The 25,630-nt window shown below is 38.0% G+C and overlaps 3 protein-coding genes across 3 annotated transcripts in view; 2 read left to right on the forward strand and 1 right to left on the reverse strand.

Moving 5' to 3' along the window:
- Nucleotides 1-367: 367 nt before the first annotated feature.
- On the forward strand, nt 368-12,545 carry ftr64 (finTRIM family, member 64). The gene is made up of 6 exons (XM_079868541.1): nt 368-970; nt 1,478-1,573; nt 1,652-1,885; nt 9,574-9,730; nt 9,835-9,894; nt 11,952-12,545. The coding sequence occupies exons 1-6, from the start codon at nt 380-382 to the stop codon at nt 12,476-12,478; spliced, it is 1,665 nt and encodes a 554-aa protein (XP_079724667.1). The 5' UTR covers nt 368-379; the 3' UTR covers nt 12,479-12,545.
- Nucleotides 12,546-15,282: 2,737 nt separating this feature from the next.
- LOC307156716 (protein mono-ADP-ribosyltransferase PARP11-like) lies at nt 15,283-20,115 on the reverse strand. The gene is made up of 8 exons (XM_079868193.1): nt 19,966-20,115; nt 19,325-19,477; nt 19,092-19,212; nt 18,902-18,977; nt 18,710-18,782; nt 18,051-18,178; nt 17,659-17,810; nt 15,283-16,551 (listed from the first exon to the last, which is right to left on the reverse strand). Exons 1-8 carry the CDS (start codon nt 20,014-20,016, stop codon nt 16,235-16,237), a joined length of 1,071 nt encoding a protein of 356 aa, XP_079724319.1. The 5' UTR covers nt 20,017-20,115; the 3' UTR covers nt 15,283-16,234.
- Nucleotides 20,116-21,623: 1,508 nt separating this feature from the next.
- Nucleotides 21,624-25,630, forward strand: part of slc6a1l (solute carrier family 6 member 1, like) — a 44,863-nt gene continuing 40,856 nt past the window's right edge. Inside the window, exons 1-4 of the mRNA XM_079869612.1 lie at nt 21,624-21,668; nt 22,007-22,228; nt 23,254-23,388; nt 24,389-24,529. Coding sequence (XP_079725738.1) covers nt 22,030-22,228; nt 23,254-23,388; nt 24,389-24,529 — 475 coding nt within the window. The 5' untranslated portion in view covers nt 21,624-21,668; nt 22,007-22,029. The remainder of the gene's footprint in view (nt 21,669-22,006; nt 22,229-23,253; nt 23,389-24,388; nt 24,530-25,630) is intronic.

The following is a 25,630-nucleotide window of genomic DNA, read 5'->3' on the forward strand; positions in this document are numbered from 1 at the left end:
GCCAGTCTGGGTTGGGGACAAGCATAAAACTGCAAACTCTGCTAATAAACAGCCTTGCAAAGACATTTTTAAAAGAAAACAGGGGCAAGATTTGGTGGTTACTAGGAGCATGAACTTCATAATGACAATTTATTTGTGCATTTGTTTGTTTATTTATTTACAAAAAAAAAAAAAAAAAGGCCCAAGACACAAAAGTGTCTGTAGTTGGAGAGCATAAAATCACAGACAGAAGTAGAAAATAGTGTTTTAGACTTGAGCGCCCTCTATCGGCTGACTGTAGTTCTGCACCCTCACAGTTTCACTTCCTCAAAGACGAAACTAGGAAACTCGTCAATTCACAGAAAGAGATTATTAAGCTGCTGCTTTACGTCTCTGTAAAATGGCAGAAGCCAACATTTTAGTGGCTCAGGACCAGTTCAGCTGTTCAGTTTGTCTGGATCTACTGAAGGATCCAGTGACCATTCCCTGTGGACACAGTTACTGTATGAACTGTATTACAGACTGCTGGAATCAGGAGGATCCGAAGGGAGTTTACAGCTGCCCTCAGTGCAGACAGACCTTCACTCCAAGACCTGTCATATGTAAAAATGTGGTGTTTGCTGAAATGGTGGAGAAATTGAAGAAGACAAAACTCCATGCAGTTGTTCCTGCTCACTGCTACGCTGGACCAGGAGATGTGGAGTGTGACATTTGCACTGGAACAAAATACAAAGCCATCAAGTCCTGTTTAGTGTGTCTCAACTCCTACTGTCAAAATCACCTCGAGCAACACGATCATTTTTTTAAAAGTAAGAAGCACAACTTGATGGATACCACCTGCAAACTACAGGAGGTGATCTGCCGTAAACATGATAAACTTTTGGACATCTACTGTCGTACTGACCAGCAGTGCATTTGTTATCTGTGTGGAATGGATGCACACAAAAACCATGACACTGTAACAGCTGTAGAAGAGAGGATGGAGAAGCAGGTATGATGAACACATACATTCTAATGCAAACATTTATTTTAGCTGCTTTACTCTTTTTATGTACAGTCAATCAATATTTCATTATTTATCAGTGCTAAGCATTGTACTGTATATCTTTTCATAGATGTATGATTGTTTTAAAACTTCAATCAATCTATCTTTCTATCTATCTTTCTATCTATCTATCTATCTATCTATCTATCTATCTATCTATCTATAGACAAAGTAATTTATTATCTAAACCACAATAATTAGTGTGGATTTAAATTTTTTACATTTTCTTTTTTTGTTGTTCATTGGTTCATTCATTCATTTATTCAAGTATAGCTACTGTAATTTCTGAAAATGATATAGAAACCTATGTAAAACAATAAAAATTATAGACTTTGTATGAATTATAGATCTAAAATTCTTGAGATTCCACTTTTTACTAACATCAAATTAAACTGAGTATTTTTAAATATTTGCACTATACTATAACTTGCACATTGCATTTTTGTCCTGTAGGAAGAGCTGAGAAAGACACAGACTGAGTTTAAAAAGAGCATCCAGCAGAAAGAGAAACAGGTTCAGGAGCTGAGAGAGACTGTAAAGTCACACAAGGTGAGTTTTGAGCACATGAGACGAACAACATCTGTGTTCACTGTTGGATTAATGTCAGGACTGTGTGTCGTATAACAGCGCTCTGCACTGGCAGCGGTGGAGGACAGTGAGAAGATCTTTACTGAGCTGATCCGCTCCATTGAGAGAAGACGTTCTGAGGTCACACAGCGGATCAGAGATCAGGAAAAAGCTGCAGTGAGTCGAGCTGAAGGACTCTTGAGGCGACTGGAGCAAGAGATCGATGATCTGAGGAGGACAGACGCTGAGATAGAGCAGCTTTCACACACAGACAATCACAGCAATTTCCTCCAGGTAACATTAATCTTAAAGCAGGTCTTTTGTTAAATTCTGATTTGCAAGTAATGTTTACTAAATTCAATTAATCTTTAATCATTAAGTGTCTGACTATGGTGTAAGCATGTAACAATCTTACACAGAATAATATTCTTTCTTTCGGTGATGGGTTTTTAGCACAAGTTGCTTTTTGATAGTTATCATAATATTGTTGTGCATGTAAACGCTCTATTTGTGAAAAAAGAAATAAGCAAATTAGAAAAGTTCTTTGCTACTTTAAAAAAGTAGCCTTCATTATTTTGCCCAAAATACATTGAAATGCACACCACAGTTGTTCAATTTCAGCATTGACATCACAGAAATCCAGTAAAAATAGTAATACTGTAAAATATTGTCAAGTGAGGCTGTTGCAAGCAAGCTGTTAGATTTCTCTATATTTGGCTATGTATTAGATTTCTTTAATATATAAAATAAGCAAGCTTGACCACAGTTCTTGTGGGGAGAAGAATTTATTTATTTATTTACTATTTAAGGTAGTATTCAGGATTTCGCGATGTTGCGATCGCAACTATTAACGCAACTTCAACAAATCCCCGTGAATTCAGTGCGACCTGCAATTTTGACCAATCACCGCAACTTTTCTGCAACTTTGACCAATCATCGCGGTCTCCAGCAAAGTGCCGTCCACTTTCCTCACGCAGCGACTCACTCTCCTCACTCAGCGAGCGACTCACTTTCCTCAGCTGGCGACTCACTCATGTAAGCTTCATTGACCTAATATTATAATAAAATCTCTAACATTACCCTTATAAAATCCTGTGGTGGTGCAATAACTAACTACTTCAGTAAAGTGTTCAATTTTTGTTTTGTAAAAGTAATTTATTCTTAACCAATAATCTTAAATTGATTCTCATTGCATTTTTTTTTTACATTTATAAAGGCAATTTCCCCCTAACTGTCATCTTTCATGTCAAATTCTATACATTTTTAAGTCACTATGGCTTTTACCAATCAAATTGACTAGTATCAACAAAAAAAATATTTTTTCCCACTGCAGAGAAAACAGAATCTGCATCAGAGGTGGCATTTATAAAAATGTAAATATGCAAAACAAGAATAAAACACAGTCGAGCAGTCGAGATCGCTTTGTTTGGCAGTCGAGATCGTCCAAAATGTCCGGGATTCGGCTTTTGTTTTCTGCAGTCGCCATTCATTGTTTACATGCACACCTTTTGTTTCAGTCTAACTGAATTCATTGAATCTGAATGTGGTGTTTACATGAACGCTAAACAAGTGATCGATTGATGTGCGTTTTAAAAATTCCCGCTCCTCCGTGAGAGATACGAGACCGGCGCGTCTCACAGGTGTCGCTCATCAGTAATCACGCCACCGGCCTCGCGTCATTCTCCCGCGGCCCTCAGCCTCGTCCTGCTCGCCAGTCGCCACAGTAAACATAATGAATGAATGGCGACTGTAGAACGCAAAAGCCGAATCCTGGACATTTTTGGCGATCTCGAAATCCCAGGCAAACTCGGCACGGAGTCTCACTAGTAGCCTAGCCTTGTTGTTTAACTGTGCTCTCTTAACGGTAGGGCGTGGCTTGGGAGTGGCCTCGTAGTGCAGCGAAGCAAGTGCATTCTGGGAGTTGTTGTATTTCATCCACATGAGCCACAAATACATTTTCTAGCTTTTCTCATTCTAGAAGGCTCCATATTCAAAAATAATTTCACATTTCTACTACATAAATTACCCATTTTAAATACACATTCATCTTTACAGAGGTGAAGTATCCCTTAAAGTAAAAATCATCTTTGTCATTCGCACCCGTCAGTTTCTATGGGTCATAGGTCTGTATGGGCTATTTGGTTCAAACTTTTACAGACACACATAGAGTTGATCGCATCTGGCACAGTCACAATGCAAATGCATCTGACTAAAGACGATCGAAAATACACATAATCTTTCCAAGCACACAACGAAGAAGAATTCCAGGAAATAGTCTTTAATCCACCCATAATAGCAAAATGCATGAAACAACATCTTAACACTGAAGGAGGGAGGAGCCAGGAGCAGAGGGGGCTGGAAGATGACCCAGAGACCAGCCAGGAAGTAGCCTATGGTGGCATCGAGAGAGGAAGGAGCCATGGTAGAGATTTCGATGGATCAGCACAAGACCGCAGACTTCAGAGGCCATGACGGAGGCGTGGCGACGACCCCTCCGAGGTGGAACCAGCGTACCGGAAGGCTGAGGTGGAACCAGAGTGACTGAGGGCCGAGGTGGAGGCGGAGTGAGGGGGAGACAGACGGAGCCGTAGGGGTGGAGAGACGGAGTGCAGTGGATGGCTCGCAAGTCTGTTGTGCAAGCGTGGCAGCGTCCAACCGAGGTTGAGCCAGAGGATCGAGGGAGCCCAGTGGAAAAGTAAGGCCAATAGTCCCAGGTGGAGCCGAGGGAGGGAGGAGCCAAGGGAGTCTGGATGACGGACCGAGGTGGAGTGATGGGATCAGCGGCTGGGGACAGAGCTAGGGGATCCCTTTGTCCAGGAGGAGCTGGATGCTGTAAGGCCAGAGGTGGATCCACGCCACAGAGGTATGGTAGAGGAGGAACTGAGGGGCTGACGGGAGACAGCGGAGACTTGGCAGAGGAACTGACTGGAATTTGAAGAGGAGGTGGGAGAGGGAGGCTGGGAGATAACATAGGAGATGCAGGAGGCTTGAAGCAGTGCGGGACCAGCAGAAACGCAGGAGAACTGGACGGCACCAGAAGCCAACTTCAACTCTCCCTCTGCAGCGGTAGTGTGGGCGGGATCTTCCTTCAATCTCAGGTAGTCCACGAGGTCATGTGGCTCTTTTGTCCAGTTCCTTCCTCGCCACACTCAAGGGGAGGGGCCATCAGCCACCCAACCTCTCCCCGGTCCTTCAAGAGCTAGGGAGGTTAAAAAGCAGAGTGTGGCGAGCTGCGCTCCTCCTCAAAAAGATTGGGGACCGGCTCGCCAGCAATCTCAGCAATCTCCCAGGCCAGACCTCAGGACTATCATCAATAAGAAGAGGAAGTCCTGATGGTCTGGCGCCCAGTCTGGTGGGGATAGCCCCCTGCGGGACGGGGTGCGTACTAGGGCTGCACGATATTGGAAAAAAAATTACATTGCGATATTTTTTTCCCAACGATATATATCGCGATATTGCGAGCCATCAATCCAGGCTAAAGTCAATAATTACCATTCCATGTTATTAATAATTTCACTAATAAGCAAGCTTCATTACAAGTAACAAAAAGGCCACTTAATATTTTATTCCAGAAACATATTTCTCTCAGAATTCGGTGAACGTTCTACGCAGGACCTAACGTTCTTCGGTTCTAGGACGTGAAAAATTATGTTTTCTGTGCTGATTCAGTGACGTGTTCATGTAAACGGCACCTAGACCCAGCAAAAGTAATGATTAATAATATGTAAAATATTACAATGAGACATTTTAATTGTTTATTAATAAACAAGTGTTTTCTGTAAAGATGAAGTTGACAATATACTGACTCGCGATCTTCGCAGCAGTGATCGGGAGAAATGCACTTTTCATACAGATTAAATATAGCTATTTTTTTTTTAATGGTTCTGTTTAAAAGTAGAGATTTCTGTAGATAATAGATATATTTCTTTCTTTTTTTTCTTTTTTTTTTTTTTTTTTTTAGGTGTGTGAGGCGAGTAGGCTACCTTTTACGCTGAGTTTCGGTTCATGGATCATAGCTTAATCTCGGGTTCAGGCGCTGGCTGCTATATTTAATTATTATTAATCATTATTAAATCCAGGAAATTGGATAATGAAATACTGATTAAAATTAAGATACAATTAATACAAAACGAAATTCGTTTTAAAGAAAGGCTTTGTGCTTTCTGTTTGAGGTCTCTGTGAAAGTTTTAAAGCAGTCTTTTAGTGCCGCTTTCATAACGGTCCGTAATATCACGTAACATTGTTTTTTCCTCATAAATGCGAACACGAAAAATAAACGAATGTTTAAAAAAGACAACCATCCACAACTTTATAACACTCCAGCAAAGTAGCCTACCTCTTTTTTTGGTCAACATCCTCCTTTTTGTAGACGAAATAGGCTAGTCCCAAATAGCTGATTTAGACTTTTTTTTGCGGCGGATCCTCTTCGTCGCGCATTTTTGAATGTTGGCGGTGAGCGCGGTGAGCTGCGGCACAGCGAACCAATCACTGTGCAGGCACGCAGAACGCGTATGTCACCCCAGCAAAAAGCCATACAATAAACTCGTGTTTACTGTGTGCTACCGTTCTCTTATGGGTACTACTAACGTTACCCTTCACATCGCATGTTCCGGCGATGTGACTATCGCTCATTCGCACATCGCGATGTCGATGTTAAAACAGAATATCGTTCAGCCCTAGTGCGTACAATATCTTACTGCCCCTCCTCGTTATGGCCACGAAACCTCTCCATCTCCGCCGCCTCTGGTGCTTCGGTGGGCAGCGGTTTCCAGCGACACGGTCATCCAGGACACGGAACATCTAACATACCCTCAAAAGGAAGTGTTAAAATTGATACAGTACCACTCTAAGAGAGTCTGGCAGTGTGGAAACTTCTGCCAGGCATTTCTGTGTGGGTATTAAGCACAGTTCAGATAGGATACAGAATCCAATTTATTCGTCGTTCTCTGCGTTTCAACAGCGTGGTCTCAAATCGTCTTTCAAATCGGCTTTGGCCGCGACTCTGGAGGACTTGGAGTTAAGTTTTTCTTTGAGAAAAGAGCAAAGAACGGCACTTAAGTCATTCTTAAAAAAGGAAGATGTGTTCGTAGTTTTTCCGGCCAGATTCAAAAATTGATTTAATCTATCAACTAATGTTAGCTCTGCTGTTGGGAAAACGCTCTGGTTGGTTGAAGCGCTGTCCTATTGCGTACAGAAGGAATTTGAAAGACAGCCGTTTATCCCGCCCCTTGGATTGAGCTGTGTCTATGGTGAGTTGCCAGACCTAACATCTTGATGTAGGTCTGGCTTGCCAGGCTACCATAGAACATGTTCCTCTTCCAAAGAGAGAGTCGGGCTATTACAGCAGATACTTCCTGGTTCCCAAGAAGGATGGGGGGTTGCGTCCAATTTTAGATCTTCGAGGCTTAAACCGTACAGTCAAAGCGCTCAAGTTCAAGATGTTAACCGTCAAGATGGTCGTGTCGCAAATTCAACATCACGATTGGTTCATCACGATCGATCTGAAGAACGCATATTTTCACATAGAAATATTGCAACAACACAGGAAGTTCGCTTTCGGGGGCGAAGCATACCAATTTCGTGTTCTTCCATTCGGTCTAACCTTGTCACCCCGCACATACACAAAATGCATGGATGCAGCACTGGTTCCATTATGACTCCAGGGCATTCGCATTTTGAAATATATCGATGATTGGTTAATACTAGCACAATCGCAAGAGATGCCGCTTCAACACAGAGACATCGTGTTAGCTCATCTAGTTTCTCTAGGGTTGAGACTCAACGCCAAGAAAAGTGTTCTTTCTCCTGCCCAGATAACGACTTATCTCTGGATTATTTGGAATTCGATCACGATGCGGGCACAACTGTCTCCCGCTCGAATCGAGACCATTCGGCAGACCATGAGCAAAGTCAGGCTAGGCCAAGATCGCACTGTTCGTCAGTACCAAAAAAATTTAGGTTTCATGGCTTCAGCATCCACGGTGATTCCTATGGGGCTGTTGCACATGAGACCGTTTCAGTTGTGGCTAAAAGCCAGGGGATTTCATCCAAGGGCCAATCCTCAAAGGCAAATAAAAGTGAAATATTTTCTCCCTCAGTTGAGAGGTTGTCATGTCCTAGTGCGGGTGGACAACACAGTGGCAGTCTCTTATATAAATCACCAGGGAGGTCTGCGCTCAAGCAATCTGAACAGAATAGCGAGGCAGATTTTTCTCTGGGCCCAGGACAAGTTCCTGTCGCTCAGGGCAGTGTACATTCCAGGACATCTGAATGTGGGAGCAGATTTACTGTCCAGACAGAAACTACCGATGGGGGAATGGAAACTCCACCCGGAAGTAGTGAAACAGATTTGGACCAGATTTTACGAAGCGGAGGTGGACCTCTTCGCCTCCCATCAGACAGCACAATGTCTCTTCTATTTATCTCTGAGTCACCCAGCCCCCCTGGGTCTAGATGCGATGGTGCACACATGGCTCAAAATGCGCCTGTATGTGTTTCCTCCAGTTTCTCTGCTCCCGGGAGTTCTAGCCATTGTTCGCCAACAAGGGTCTTGTCTCTTACTGATAGCGCCACGTTGGCCGAACAGAATATGGCTCTCTGAGGTAATATCTCTCCTTGACAGCTTGCCATGGGCGATTCCGGAGAGGAGGAACCTTCTGTCTCAGGTGGAGGGCACGATATTCCATCCCAGGCCCGACCTGTGGAACCTTCATGTTTGGCCCCTGATTGGTACCAATTTAGAGACACTGGGCTTTTGCCGGACGTTATTGAGACCATTCTAAGTGCTAGGGCTTCCTCCACTAGAAAGAGTTACGCCAGCAAATGGGGTGTCTTGGATAGGTGGTGTGTTGTACACAATGCAGATCCGGTCAACTGCCAGATTGCTTCAGTTCTGGACTTCATGCAGGAGAAGTTATCAACAGTCACATGCCCCGCCACCCTCAAGGTTTATGTGGCCGCTCTTTCGGCTTGCCACGCCTTGGTTGACAGGGTGCCATTTGGGAGACATCCTCTGCTCGCTCGTTTCATTCGTGGGGCCAGACGACTGAGGACTCCCATAAGAACCAAGATCCCTTCATGGGACTTAGCTATAGTCCTCGAGGCTCTGGTTGAGACCCCCTTTGAACCTCTAGAATCAGCGTCTGACAAACTTCTGACTCTAAAAATGTTTTTTCTTATGGCAATAACTTCTTTGAAAATAATTAGGGATATGCAGGCTCTGTTGATCTCGCCATCCTGCTTAGACTTTGCCCCAGGAATGGTGAAAGTGATTTTGCATCCTCATCCTGACTACCTGCCTAAGGTTCCTTCCTCGACTGTACATCCAGTAACTCTCGGGGCCTTCTGTCCTCCGCCATACATAACGCCGGAGCAGGAGAGATCTCACAGACTGTGTCCAGTCGTGCTCTTCAGGCTTACATCCACCGCACTAGCCAGTGGCGTAAGTCAGAGCAATTGTTTGTCTGTTATGGGGATAGTAACAAAGGGACAGCTGCCACTAAGCAGACCATGTCTCATTGGGTCAGGAATGCTGTTGCTCTTGCCTATGAGGTGCGTCGTCAAGCTCCTCCAATTGGTCTTAAGGCTCACTCCACCAGGGTGGTCGCCTCCTCTAGTGCTTTGGTAAGGGCTACTTGTTTGTGATGCGGCAGGCTGGCCCTCTCCGCACACATTCATAAAATTTTATAGTTTGGATGTTCATGCCACTCCGGGCTCTCACGTTCTTGAGTCGACATTACAAGCTAATGTCTAGGGCCTTCTTTTGTGTTCTTGTGAGCACACCTACACAACCGTAAGGGGTCCAGACACTTTCAAGCACGGCGGCGTGGGTATTCTTGTTCCCAATGTGCTAAGCAGGGCAGCATCGATTGTAGCTTTTGAAAGGGAACGTTCCGGGTTACTTGACTGTTTAATTTCTTCTGTTCATTTTGTGAAAAGTAGAATTTATGTGTTTGTTATGTTGTGTTTGTCTTTGTCTGTAGAGTTTCCAGTGTTACTCTGTTCCTCCTGAATATACAGATGTACCCATCACGTCCTCCTCTCCAATTTTCTTTGATGATGTGGCAAAATCTGTCTCCCTGCTTAGAGAGAAACTTGAAGATTTCTGCAAACAGGAGATAGAAATGATATTGGGTAGAGGTGAAGTGCTTGAGGTTTATTTGTGTTCAAATATTAGACTGCATTATGTAACATGTAGATGTAATTGCATAAAAACACTTGAAATCTCTGTTGGTTTGTTACAGTGACATACATCCAGATCATTTCCACCCCAGAGCCCAAGACCAGGGATGAATTCTTACAATGTAAGAGCACATGCTTTATTTTAACTGAGATTAACTCTGAAGCTGTTTGATTCTGTTTTACAAATTTCGGTTTCACTTTACTTTAAAGTGATGTTGTTACAGTGTAACTACACAAAAAAGTACTGTGTATTATTAATTAACTACAGTACAGTTCTTACTATAGAGTTAGGGTAGGATTAGGGTTTGGTTTAGGGTTAGTTGCATGTAATTATGCCTAATTTATAGTTGTTACTATAGTAAATTCATGTAACGTGTAACAAGGACACATTCAAATAAAGTGTCACCAAAACTTTTAATGCATTTTAATGCATTTTAACAACGGCGTTTTGGGGGAAAACTCCCGAAAAAAAGGTTTCAAAGAGCAAGTTTTTCAAAATGATACCGTTATCGTCTCCATGTAAACTACAAAAACTACACAAACTGAATTTGTGAACACGGTGATGTCATACGCATGCGTATTACCTGTTCAGTCTATAGGCGCGTAGTGTTTCATTACAAAGTGACATCGCAACTACTGGCCTGGCATGAATAATACAGCATTTTTAGTCATTTTCGTGGATCCGTGTGAACGGGATCGTTTTGACAGCATTGCCGCCTGTATGCGAAAAACGCAAAGGATTTTTTTTTTCTGTTTTTAGTACATCGTTGTTGTGTAAACATACCCTCAGACAAGAATCTAAGCTTGTTATGTAAAGCAATTAAAGGGGACCTATTATGCAAAATTCACTTTTGCATGCTGTTTGGACATAAATGTGTGTTGGCAGTGTGTGTACACAACCACCCAATAGTGATAAAAATCCACTCACTACTTTTTTATTAATCCCCATAAATCATAAGCAGTGTCTCCCAACGACCTGTTTTCAGAATGCGGCTTTAGTGACGTCACTAAAGCCACAGGCCCCGCCCACGGGTGTTGACAGACACTGCCGTTTTAACATAGACCCGCCCTGATCGAGTTCACAGCGAGTTGTACACATCCGCCATTTCTGCACTAACGAGAATGTCTCCCAAGCGTTGTAGGTGTTGTGTGGCTGGATGTATTAATCCACATAGCTCTCTCTCTATTTACTCCCGAAATCTGAGGCAAGCGCTGAAGACGAGGTGGAATTATTTTGTTTTCAAAGAAAATGCTCCCTCAACTCTACCGAAATTCGTTTATGTATTTGCGCACTTCTTATACTGTGTTTACTCAGCTCTTACATTGATTTTCTGGAGTAAAACTGACGCTTCATCTTTTGTGTGATGTACAATAAACTTTATTAAACTCATCAGTATATTTTTGATCATCATTCGGACCTGGTCCGAAACAGCAGACTTGTAGGCTATTAATAGTGGATATATACAAGCAGATGACAAATACGTTATAACCGTAATTAAACTAAACTATACCTGTTCCGTCTTCATACAGCCCTCTGGCTCTGTGGGCATTATTGTCCGACTCTGGGTCGAAATGAACACCGTTACTGAGAGTTTCTGATATTATCATCATTCCGCTCATGAAGCTCCACCCCCTGTGCCGTGCAGCAGAAGCTTATTTGCATTTAAAAGGGAAACACACTAAAACAGCGCGTTTTTTTGAGCACCAAAAAGTGACAATTTAAACGTGCTGTAAAAAATGATCTGTTGGGTATTTTGAGCTAAAACTTCACATACACACTCTGGGGACATCAGAGACTTATTTTACATCTTGTGAAAAGGGGCATAATAGGTCCCCTTTAAATATTTATAACAGTATAGCAGACTACTTACATAAAATGCATATTAATATCAGTTGTCACTGAATATCTTCCAATTGTATGTCTTAGTAAGATAAATGCTTATTTAAATGACCAAAGCTCTGTGTTTTTTATTTTTTTTTATTGTGGGGGTCAAATCATATAATGTAATGCAATACAATGAGGATGGACAGATGTACAAATAAACAGACACAAAATTATATTATATTATAACAAAAATGTTGAAAATAATCTTAATAAAAGTAATTAAGTAAATGTGTATACTGTTAAATTATATATTCGAATGTATATATTTGGTAATAGATCTTTTATTTTCTCCAGATTTCTGTCAGCTCACCCTGGATCCAAACACAGTGCATAAAAGCCTTCGTCTATCTGAAGCAAACAAAATGGCCGCGGACAGTGGTACAGTCCAGCAGTATCCCGATCATCCAGACAGATTTGATTATCCTCTTCAGGTGCTGTGTAGAGAGAGTGTGTGTGGACGCTGCTACTGGGAATTGGAGTGGAGTGGTGATGGTGGTGTTGGTATATCAGTGTCATATAAGAGCATTAGTAGGAAGGGGTCTTCCGATAAGTGTGTGTTTGGGTTTAATCGGCAGTCCTGGAGATTGTTCTATGGTCTGTCCGGTTGCTTATTTTACTACGATAAGAAATGGATTAAACTCTCCGTACCAACCAGCGGCTGTAGAATAGGAGTGTATGTGGATCACAGTGCAGGAACTCTGTCCTTCTACAGTGTCTCTGACACAATGACCCTCATCCACAGAGTCCAGACCACATTCACTCAGTCCCTCTATCCTGGGTTTTTACTTTCTTTTGGATCAACTGTAAAATTGGACTTGTGAAAAGTGTACTTTTAAGAAGAGTGCTTACTATAAAAGTAATGTATACTTTCAAAGTTGATGTATCTTACTGTACATACTTACCCATGTTAAGCCTGACATATGAAACAATAGTCCAGAAAAAATATTTGAAAATGTATTGAAATGGAACAGTTTATTAAATATGGAGATTATACTCGAGTAGAAAAAAAAAAAAATAAATTGAAAAAACATAGGCCCAAACTGAGCAAAACAGTAACAATAACAGTATAGAAAACATATAAATACATATAAATATCAGTTGTCACTCTATCTCTCAATAATATGTCTTAGTAAGATTATATTTAAATGCTTAGTTTATGTTCAAAGCTCTGGATTTTTATTTTATTTTGTGGGGGTCAAAACATATAATGTAATGCAATACAATGGCGACTTAGAGATGTACAAATAAACGTCCCTATGTATCACATTTGATTCTCACATTTTAACATGACTTTTCTAAAAATGAATCAAGTATACCTAGTAAGTCTAGTAAGTGTTTGTCTTGAAATATTACTAACAATATAACATATATTTATTTGTATGTTTACTTTATGAAAACCAGTAAAGATTTCAAAGCAAAAGGGCTCATGGACCACAATTATACTAAAAGGCATATTACTTGCTAAAAAGTATAAACTATCTATCAGACAACATCAGGCATGTAGTAGATTGTCTAGACGTTTTTCAGCAAAGAGTGAGGCCTTAAAATGTGTGTATGAAACATGATTTAGTAGGCTTTATGGGGTTACGTATTAACGACTTATGGCGTTGCAACTTCATTTTACAGTATGTAAGTGATATGGAATTACTGTTAAAATTTGACTTATATGCAACAAGTTCAACTTTGGGGGCTTTTTGACACTTTAGTAGCACTTGAGCAAAGCTAAGTGTGCAATTGTGTAATACATTCTAAAGCACTTTAAATATATACTTAGTATAGTGTTGTATAGCATGTACTGACAGCACAACCTGATTTAACCAAGTGCAACATGTTCCTGGATAAATTTCTTTGTTGATCCTGGAACAACATTCCCAATCAACCAGATTTAAGGGACAAGCTTACAGTTTATGTCAAGTTGCGGCTTACAACCAGGGTTAGGTTCTTCTTCATCAGTGTTATTCACCAATCATTACCCTCTGATTTTTGGGAAAACTTATGGGTAGGGGTAGGGTTAGGTTTAGGGGTAGGGATAGGGTTAGGAGAAAATTTTCGGACAGGAATGTTGTTCCAGGATTAACAAGTATGCATTTTAGTGCAATTCTGAAACCTAATCAACTATGCTTAAAATGATTGTTTATTATAATCTTGAATGTGCATATATTCTTTGGTTATTTATAGTTGTATACAAATACATCTGGCATTACATTTTAATGTCATTATACATCAAACATTTAGGCTACATTTTGCTGTATTTTAAGCACAACCATGGATGAAAAAAGTACAGAAAATATTAATATCTAGTAATACACTAAATACTTCTATAATTCTCTTCACATCAGCCGTATGGATATCACAACAATTGGCTGAAAAACTACTGTAATAATTCAAAATGTTTCAGTGGATTTGATAAATCAGGTCTGAAAAGTAACAAATAAATCCTTTGGAAATAAATTCAGAAGTGTGTGCATTTTTATGGATGAATATATTGGGTCAGTATGTTACACATAATATGCTTTAATTATGTATTTATTTATTTTAAAAAAAGAACAAAAACAGGAATAAGTTCTTTGAATTTCATTTCCCAGACAGCAACATAGTGTCGGCCCAGATCCGGCCCACATCTGGTACACGTTGAATCCACACGTACCAGATGTGGCCCGGATTTGGGCCGACACTATGTTGCTGTCTGGGTTACATTTTATATATAGGCATGCAGTATTTTACAAGTAGACATATGTTGTTTATAAAACTAAAATATGATTAGGGATTATTTACTAATTAATCTCTCATTGAGAGGAGGAATAAAAGTGTAACTCTGTATTGGAGGTAACTATTTGGTAAAAAGTCTTATGAATAGATCAGGAATTCCAACCATGTCCTTCTTAACACACATTTACCCTCAATATGTTCTACTAAACCACAAAGACAGCTCAGGTTTGATCATACATCTCTAAAATAGCTTCTCCTCCACCAATCCAATTCTCCTAGCTGTGTTCTTGGAATTTCCATGAAAATCATGTTTCATTTTGTTTTGTTGCATTGTATATTGTCTGCTTTTCATTCATTTGATCATGGCTGCTTTCCCAACTGGCGTACTTTTACGTGTCAGGTATGTACTGCATTGTTGATTGCAAAGTAATATCAAAAGCCAGTATTCCATTAGGATTATTCCAACCAACATGCACAGAGAATGTGATCCAGGTACCTTTGAGATACTAGTATTTTGATTTGAGATTCACAAATTCTTGACACTCTATAGTATAGAGGCAAACAAGCTTAGTGTGACCCAAATCGATCTTTCTTCCTCATATGTGACAGATCTATTTAGGATATCAGAGTGATCACTTTGAACATAACATTTTGAATTAGAATCGTACTGTATATGGAGATAAATCGGATAGGTATCGCATTCTTTGTAACGTGATTTCAGTGTGATCAGGCTGTATGGAATTCAAGTGATTTAATGCCATCACCCATCATACTCAACATTCATAAAATGAAAATGCTTGATTTATTTGGGAAGAAACCACCCAGCAGAACAATACTGAGGCATTAGACCTCAGTAATATATTACCAAATAAATGTTTATATATATATATATTTTTTTTTTTTTTTCATTTATTTTATAAGGCAGGGGATGTATAGTAGAAAAAAATCCAATTATAAATGCATTAATCTTATTGTGATTCATCCATGCATGTTTCATTTTCTTTTTTTGTTTTGACATTGTAAGTTTTATTCAAAATGTCAACTTGATGTTCCATGAAATTACAGACTTTATTTTGTTGACATACGCCAGACTTCTTCAATCATCCAATATTCCAATGGACTGCAAGAGATCTGCCTCCACCCAATCAACAACCGATGGATAGAACCAAGTCCCCACACTACATTTTTGTTTCTTCTTCAATAATTTGTTTCACTCGGATAGGCTATAAGTAACAATACGGAAGAAAAGATCTGTCACTAACTTAGTTTCATCGCGACTAATATGTCATCTGATTTCCATAAAATGAATGTTTAACAAAAGAGATTTTTGCCTTTGTTTTTGAAAATACACAACAAGAGGTAGAATTATGGAGAGGTAGATTATGGAATAATAAAACTAATAATGTTACATGTGCAAATTTGAAAAACATAAACTGAGAACTCAGTCTTTATGGAATCACTTTTTGCCAACATTTTTTTTTTTCTTCCACAAGGCAGGATTTCTGGATATTACACAAGTAAATAGTACAAGTTATGGCCTTTTTAAATGAAAAAAAGAAAAAGAAAATTAAGAGGAAAAACTGGTTCCCAGTTCAACATTAAAATAAATGTTATGAAAAACATCAAGTTGATATAATCCATTTAAACAATAAATATATTACCCATATATATGTTTTTTTTTTTGTTTTGTTTTTTCAGTCCCCTAGTCACAGTACATAGTTATATATTTCATAGTTTTTCACCAAAGGCACTTTTGCAGTAACCGTCCTCAGCACTGTTACAGCACTCTGCTCTAAAACTCACACAACTCCACGGTACGGTAAGTTCCGTTAACACAGTTTATGCTGACTTTCTTTTGGTCTTTGACATCAGTAAAATTCAATTAGGTATTCCGGATAGATCTGGTTGCTGTCGAATATAACGAAGATCTTAGGGTTTATCATATCATCCACACAGCTGTCGAAAAAGTTGGCAATGCTCGTGTCTTTAGAAGGAGGTCTGCAGTACTGGGGGTGACCCAGTGTGTATTCCCCAACTAGAACCCGGGCCAGGAACATGCACTTGTAAGGCGGGTCACTCTGGAAAATAGCGGGCGCCATACCATGTCTCTGTAGGATAAAGTTATGCTTGCTAGTCGAATGGCAAAACTTGCTGGAATATCTTGCGTCACGTGCAAAATAGCTTCCTGTGAAGACAAAAAATGTATGTATACAGTGTAAAATGTTTCTATAATGACATTTCAACAGTAGTGGAATGTTTACAATTAACCCTACGACAAAAAATAGGCAACTAAAGTTTTATCCCAATAAAAAGTCAAATTTCACCCCATAAGAAAAGTAAATCATGATCAGGAGATAAAAATTCAAAAGTATGATATAAAAAGTCAAAATAATTATTTGCAACTCGCATTTGCATATTTTTTATCTCATCCAAAGCTGGAATTGTGAAATAAAAAGTCACACAAAAAAAATTATGCAATGCTAAGATAATTATGAGATACGAAGTCAAAATTGTGATATACTAAGTCATAATGAGATAAAGTCTAAATTATGACAAAAAGTAAAATTATGGCAAAAAGACAATTATGACTTATGACATAATTGCGACGTATTCTCATATTTGAGACAAAAATGTGAATAGCGATAAAAAGCGACTTTTTAGTCATTAAGACTTTTTATGTCAATTTTCACACGTCAGAATTTCGACTTGTATGTCATAATTGCAACTTATCTCATTATTATGACTTAAAAGCATTTTTTTTTCATATGTGGCAGAAATGGGCTTCCGTATACAACATTATAAAAAAATGTTTCTGTAAATACTGCAACAACCTAAATTATGTACATATTTAGACTGCATTTTTTAAATGAGTCATTATTTAGCTACATTCCATCATGTCTTTCGAAACCTTTATATTTTTAACTGTGGAAATAAAAAAAAAAATGTATCATTTATACGCAAATGTTTAAGCTGTTCTTATCCACAGAATGATCGTGGACGGTGACCATGGCATATTTTCAGTGAAAAAGTTAACAAAATTATAATTTGGTTTCAGGACACTGGATGTATGAATGGCTTTTATTTCATGCTTGTTAGAGCTTGACAGCCCTATCCACATCCACTCTGCCACTGTATGTTAAAGAGCAGCGTGAACATTCTTCAAAGCGTCACTTTTTGTGTTCAATGAAAGATAGAAGTCATACAGGTTTGGACTGACATGAGGATAAATAATGACACAGTTGTCATCTTTTGTGAATCATCCCTTTAATGCAAAAAGACTCATGGACTGTACCTTTGCCATAGACGTCACCATGACTTCCTGTGAGACGCCAATCAAAGTTGTATGTACATATGGCCTGTATGTTACTGTGGCCAGTTCCGTGAAAAAGCATCTTTTCTTCAACGTTTACAGCATGTTTTATCTTTCTCAGCTGGGCCTTTTTCCTGTAATATATTTGCATTTTTTTAATAATACATTTAAAAATATATATGTGTAATACATATAAATTCAAGTGTGATTCTGTCATAAATGAAATAGTCAAAAACATTTAAAATGGCAATTAATAACACTGTATTTGCTTAGAAACCTTGTAATAAGTGTGATATGCAGACAGAGAGTTGACAGAATCATTATTGCAATATAAACCTTTTCAGGTTTGTTTCAAATATTGGAAATGAGTCAACCTGCAGAAAAACTCCCACAAATCCAGGTTCTGTATTCTCTGAATGGATCTGATGGACTGGGTCATGGTTCTCTCATATAACCGGGCCACTTCTTTGTACTCAAACGTATCTCTGCATAGAGCAATAAGCTGGAGAGAAACAGTCACAGTCAAACAACAACAACAACAACATTTATTCATAAAGCACATTTAAACACTATGAACTATTATATATTTTGGTGCACAGCCAAACAACATCTCATATACAAACATGAGTTTATACTGAATTTAATGGGAAGCCAGTGGAGGGATGCTAGAATTTCCCCTATTCTAGCATTCCTCCATCCAACTGTCAATATAATGTATGCATTTCCATAAAACATCAAAAGACACAGCAGTGTCAAGTCTTACTGGAAGGTAAAACTGACAATTGTCATCTAAACAGTGATAAGGAATGTTGCATTTCTGAAGAAAATGTAGGCCAAAGGAAGCATATAAAGGGAAAACAATAAAGGTCCCAAAATGGATCCCTGAGGCACACCACGAGAAGCAGATGATGAAAAATAAATAAATAAAAATCTCAAATTAACAAAATAAATAAATAAAATAATCGAATCCTCTAGGTAAGAGTCAAAATTCATTCTGTGTCATTAATTTAACTTTATCTTTTTATTGTTTTACCTGATAGGATTCCTCTGTATTAATTCTTTCCCAGTGACTGGGTACAGGAAGAGCTGGGTTATCACAGATAAATCTGTGAAACACAAAATTAAAAAATACTTCTTTTTTTTATGTAATAAATAATACAAATGTATAATATAAAACATTACAATATAAATATTATAATAATAAAAGCTGTATAAAAGAGCTTACCTAAAGTCAGTAGCTGAATGCAATGCCCTTTTGATTGGCCTTTCTTTTCCAGTAGTCACATTGACTTGTTTCATAGCTAGTGACATGATAGAGTTAAGAAAATTACAGTAAAGATGCATATCACAGCCCTCATGGCATTTATTACCACAAAACTAGATAACACAAATCTAGGCTTTGCTAGGTAACTGACCAGAAAAGTCTAATTTATAGGTATATTTAGCAGTATAGAAGTCCATTGAAGCATGCTGATTCTTGCAGTAGTTTTGTTCAATTTGCTCATTGGTGACAGAACACCCTGTGCTCGGCACTTCCTGTAGTGAAAAGGAAAACAGCATGATGTGATCAGCAAAAAGGCAACTTATGAATTGCCATCCATATTAGTCTAATCTATCAGACTGCAGTTTTATAAAGCGCAGTACATACTTCAAACATGTGCCAGACGCCACACTCGGCAAGGTAAAACCAGTGCCACTTTGTCTCTGATGTGTCCATTTCCTCCTCACATGATTCCTCATCAGGGGGCTTCTGGAGGACCCCTGAACTCTCCAGGTGTTTTTCAGTAGCCACACAATGCATCTGTAAAGCAAATACACAAATATGACCATTTGGTAAACTTTCAAGTGCATGACAACATGCTTCATTAATAACAAGCAATTATTCATCTGAAACAATTATACATCTGTTTGATTTCACAGGACGCGATCTCATTCAAACAATATATTGTGTAACTAAAACATGTTGGAATGATCAAATATAGTTATACTTTCTAATTATGTTGACTTGGTGTCAGTGATGTAAACGTACACAATTTAGCGTCGGACCAGTCCATCCATTTACTCATCATCAATTCATCAATATTTCGTTTTGAACTATTTTAATCTTTCAGACTAGGCTTTCTCCAACCTACATCAACGTTCATTTACTAACTTTACTCGTGTAATTCATCTAATTTGATTTTACCGGTCGCGATCTCATTAATAAAGGCTATTTGTTTACTAAAACATGCTGCAATGATAAAATAAAGATACTTCTTGCATTGAATAGTATTAATGCATTGTGAATACCTTTCGAAAAAGCCTCGTTCCTCTTGTTGTTTTGAACAATGTCGATTTCATCTAAATTCGTGCAACATTGTTTCTAGTCTGATTACTGGTTCTGTTTCGTTTTCCTCAATCTCTTGTTGTTGTGCGCTTCACTTCCGCATTCGCAGCTGTGACGTCATGCGTCCTTCAACTACTAACATTATACAATAATAATACCCAACCTAAAATAAATAATAATAAAAAATAAAACCGAAGGAGATAGATGGATTAATAAGCTTCAAAATGCATAATAGTAATTATAATAATACAACTATTAAATAATATGGATGCATTGCTTTTGCATTTGTATCACATACTAAAAATATAAAATGTTCCTTCTTTAGAGGGATCATGTCATGAGGAAACACATTTTTTCTTTAAGTTTCAGGACTCAAAACGTCCTCGGCAGTTCAAACATTGTTTTCAAAACCACCCACGTCCTTCATTTTATTTTATTTTTACTCCATTAAACTATAAAAAATACACTAAAATCAAATATCGTAATTTGTATTTATTTGCTACACATTTAATTTGTCCTAATCGTGACCTTTTTGTTTGCCAACAAGCAGCAGTAATAAAACATTAACATTAAAACATTTTCTTACGTGAATAGGGTAAAAATTTAGATATTACCATGAAAATTACTGAGTTGATTACTTACATCAAGACAAACAAAAAATGTATTAGGCCTACAAGTTTTTTATAATTGTTTGTTAACATGGACAAACGTTCTTCCAAAAGTTCTTCCTCCTGCCTCTAATGCTCATGGGTAGCCTAAATGGGTTCCATTCAGACCTTAACATTAAGTATTTAACTGTTATTTGTCAACAAGATTCAAAAAGACATTTTCACCTGGCTATACCCAATGTTTAGATCTGTTGTGGTATTTATGCAAATTAGCACATACGTAATTAGATTATGCACCGTTTGTCCATGTTAACAAACAATTTTTTTTTAAAAACAAGTAATACATTTTTTGTTTGTCTTGATGTAAGTAATCAACTCAGAAATTGTCGTGGTGATATCTAAAGTGTTTTTTTTTTTTTTTTTTTTTTTTTTTTTTTTACTTTATTCACGTGATAAAAAGAATGGATAGGCGTATGAATAGGGTATATTTGGGTCTTTTTCGAAACTTTCACCTAATGGGATTCTTCGGGGCTTTTTTTTCCCCTTACTCAGGACTTGTTCCCCATATTTGTTCAAGGTTGACCCCCCATTTTGGCTTAAAATGACTGGACAAGGGTAGGTCATTCGTACGAATTCATACGAATTAGGCAACTCGTAAAATATGTACGATTTAGCAAAATTCGTACGAATTCGTACGAGTGAGGTCGTATGAATTCGTACGAAACAGCCTAGTCACGTGTTGCTGCAATAAGAGTTATCTATCTATCTATCTATCTATCTATCTATCTATCTATCTATCTATCTATCTATCTATCTATCTATCTATCTATCTATCTATCTATCTATCTATCTATCTATCTATCTATCTATCTATCCGTTTATTGATATAGACATAGCACAGTATTTTGGCAAGAAGCGTGTTTTCATATGGCTTGTGCACCCCTGACCATTGCGTCCCGCCCTCTCCCACTTCTTTATCGCGTGCAGAACTCAAGAATGCTGAACTCTCCACTGACGTTCTGTGTGCATGTCTGACAGGGAGCTGTTCACAAACTTTGGTAAGTTCAAGGACTTTTTTTTTCTTGTCCGGATTTTTAATTATTATTAATTTAAAACGGTTTATGATATGTATCATTTCTCTTTGTTGAGTGAGATTTATTTAATAATTCCATGTAAACATTCCTTCACTGTTTGTCCATTTCCTGACAAACGGTTTGTAGGTACAAAATAAAAAAAAATTAAGTTGTAAATGTTTGTTCCATTACTGAATTTAAGCATCTATGATTCATCAGTTCAAAGCAAAAAAAAGAAAAGAAAAAAAGAATCCTTTGCAAAAACTCACTTTTCTGCATGCTAATGGACTTTTAATACCTTGTAATAAACTGAATGCTCACAGAGAGATAAATATAGAAAAGGTCCATGGAGGAGACTAGAGACGGAGGCATTGCTGATGGGGAAGCTATGGAGCCTGAGGCTCAGAAAGGGGGTGCAGAAAGCAGACCCCAGGCCAGGGAGAAATGGGCCAACAAGACTGAGTTCCTGCTGTCCATGGCCGGAGAGATTATCGGCCTGGGGAACGTGGTGCGCTTCCCTTACCTGTGCTACAAAAATGGAGGCGGTAAGAGAAAGTTTGTGTGAGAGAGAAGTTTGGAAATTAGGGCTGTTGAAGAAGTGCATGATAGAAATAAAGAAATAAAAAGAGGCATCAAGCCTGCAGCATTTTTGATCCTCTGCACCATGAGATGGATTTGACCTTAAATTCCAGCAGAAGCCAATGCTTTATAACATGATCAATAGAGCTCTGTGTTCTTCAGCAATGCTCAGAACTAATTTTTGTTACACATCATGGACTGTTTCCCCGAGCACATTCTGATATGACCATTTTTTGCTATTCACTAATCACTATTACCATTGTATTTTATTCAAATCCCTGACTCAATAAATTAACAAAAATTGTGCTATGCGAATATTATTATATTTATATTTTCATACTTATATTTTAGCCAACTAGATTGCAGCTGTGCACACTCTGGGCTTATCAACTAAATCATAAAAATAAACAAATAAAATTGAACACACACACACATTAATATTGTCTTATTATTATTAATAAAAATAATTTTGAAAAAAAAAAACAGAATCCTTTAGATTCCTGTTTTTTTTTTTAGTATTATTAAAATAGGGGTTGTATGCTTTAGTTCATTTTGTTTTTAATATTATCATTATAGGATATAGCATGTTTTTTAGTTAATATATTATAGGTAGAATGCTTTAGTGAAAGTTTTTGTTTTATTAATGTAGTAAGGTAGATAGATTGATGTTGTCTGTGTGCGAGGATTGAATGTGTTTGCTGCTATTTTAACAAATCTAATCTCCTGAGAAGGATTAAAGTATCTATCTATCTATTAAATGGTTTTTAAGTTCCAGAAACAAATTATGAGAAACAAATTATGTCAAAGTTATGCGTTTTCTACCATTTACCCTTAAGCTCCTTTTTCACATGTGATCCAGAGAAGCTACAGTATGGGGAGCATGTTATGTTATTAGGATGTTCTGTTACAACCCTTAAAGATAACGGCAACTGGCAACAAGACTTTTGAGCCTATATAAAGTAAATAACTATCTCATTTTTGGTCTCTCCAGGTGTTTTCTTCATTCCTTATTTCATCTTTCTCTTCTTTTGTGGACTCCCAATATTTTTCCTTGAGACAGCGTTAGGTCAATACACCAGTGAAGGGGGCATCACTGCTTGGAGAAAAATCTGCCCCATGTTTGAAGGTGACTCATGCTTTCATAAATGGATCTACACAATAAAGTCCATGGGCCCTATCATACACCCGGTGCAATGCAGCGTCAGGCGCGACGCAAGTGTGTTTTGCTAGTTTCAGCCTGACGCAATTATCATTTTCATGTCCTGCGCCACGTTGTTTAAATAGCAAATGCATTTGCGCCCATTTGTGTGCCCATGGGCATGCCGGTCTGAAAACGAGGTGTGTTCTAGCACATTGTTGGCGCGTTGCTATTTTGAGGCAACAGAAATAGACTGCGCCACTGACCTACTGAAACCTGGTCTAAAGTCAATGGGGCAGTGTTTTTTAAATTTTTTTAATTTTATGAGCGCATTAGTAATGTGCGCCTATAGGCGGGTGCACAACGCACGTACACTCTGCTTATTACACACACAAGGACGCGCAGCAGCAAACAAACATGCCAAATATTTCAAATAAAAGGATTACAATGTTAAAGATTGTTATTGTGTACATAAAGATATGGTGGAATCCGGCTTGTCCCGTAGATGATCTGCTTGCGCACTTTAACCTCACACACGCACGCACGCACACGCACACAGCATTAACCTCGCACACGAGCAGATCTGTTTGCTCTCTGGAGAAGCGTTCAGTCTTTCCACTTACAAATTCCGCCATGTAAATAGCGAATCTGCCATGGCGCGAGCACATCTGGCTTTTAAAGGGAATGGGAAATTACACTCTGATTGGTTTATTGCACGCTACACCCTAAACACACCCATTACTCATTAAGAGAATAGGGACAACCCTTTTAGACCATGCGCCGGAAGCGCCGACCATTTGTCCCGTCGTTAATATAGCAAAAGTGGATTCGGACACAACCTAAGTGCACTTGCGCCGTGCGCTTTAGACCATGCGCTTAGATCCTTAAAATAAGGCCCCATTGTCTTTAATTGCTGTAATTTATGGTGATGACTGATTATTATTTTGCACATGTGGATTTTCTCACACAAACTAGTTTTTGTTCACAGGCATAGGAGTTGCGTCCCAAGTTATAGTGATTTATCTAAATATATATTACATTGTGATCCTGGCCTGGGCTCTGTTTTATCTATTCAACTGTTTCTGGAGTACTCTACCTTGGACTTCCTGTGACAACTATTGGAACACAGGTGTGTTATGTAATGCATTTCTAAACTTTATTCATATGGGCTTAAGACACTGAATCTTAAGACACTTAAGACACGGTCAAGCCATCTCATCTTGCCCAGTGGCACAAACATTGCAGCTCTCAATACAGCAATATCAACTACTGCTTTTTGCTTAGGCAAGCATCACTGCTATTGATCATGCTGCAAAACTTTTGGTCTGTAGTTCGTTCCGCACTGTTTGTGCTGACATGAATGAGACATTTGTTGAGGAAAATTAGCACTTTTCTAAATAATCAGACTTATGGTTTTCTATGAAAGAAATGTTTGTGAAATGCATCTGCGTAAAAAATAAAATAGTTAATTGTGAGAACGTTCTAAATGATAAAAAATTAAATCTGATTGCAAGGTAAAAAGTTGTGGTTAATGTATAAAGATGCAATCATGTAAAATAAATGTGCAATTATGAGATAATAAGTCACACTGTTAGATATAAAGTTTCAATTACAAGAAAAAAAAATCACAATTATGAAAAATAATGTTGCAATTACGAGAAACAAAGTCATAGTTACAATAAATAAAATCACTTTTTTTATTTAAAAAAAAGTAAATTACTTGAAATAAAGTTGTAATTGTGAGATAAAAAATAATAATTGCAATTACAAAAGACGAGTCTCAATGAGAAATAGTCACATAACAAATAGCCACAATTTCGAGAAGCAAAGTTGCAAATGTAAGACATATTGTCACAATTACAAGAAATAAAATCGCAATGAGTAATAAAGTTGCTATTATGAGAAATACATTTGCCTTTGAGATATAAAGTCACAGTTACAATAAATAAAGGTACAATTACAAGAACTAAGCTTGCAATTATTGTGAAAAAATTGTGAAATATGAAGTCACATTGTTATAGAATTGCAGTTGTGATACAGTATGTGACGTCACATTACAAAAAATAAGTCACAATTATGAGAATTAATGTTGTAATTACAATAAAGTCACAACTGAGAGAAAATATTAATTACGTAAAATAAAGTTGTAATTGTGAGATAAAAAGTTGCAATTACAAAAAAATAGTCTCAACGAGAAATAGTCACAATTTGTAAGAAGAAAAGTTGAAAT

Source organism: Squalius cephalus (assembly GCF_949319135.1).
Source record: "Squalius cephalus genome assembly, chromosome: 4".
Taxonomy (NCBI): Eukaryota; Metazoa; Chordata; class Actinopteri; order Cypriniformes; family Leuciscidae; genus Squalius; species Squalius cephalus.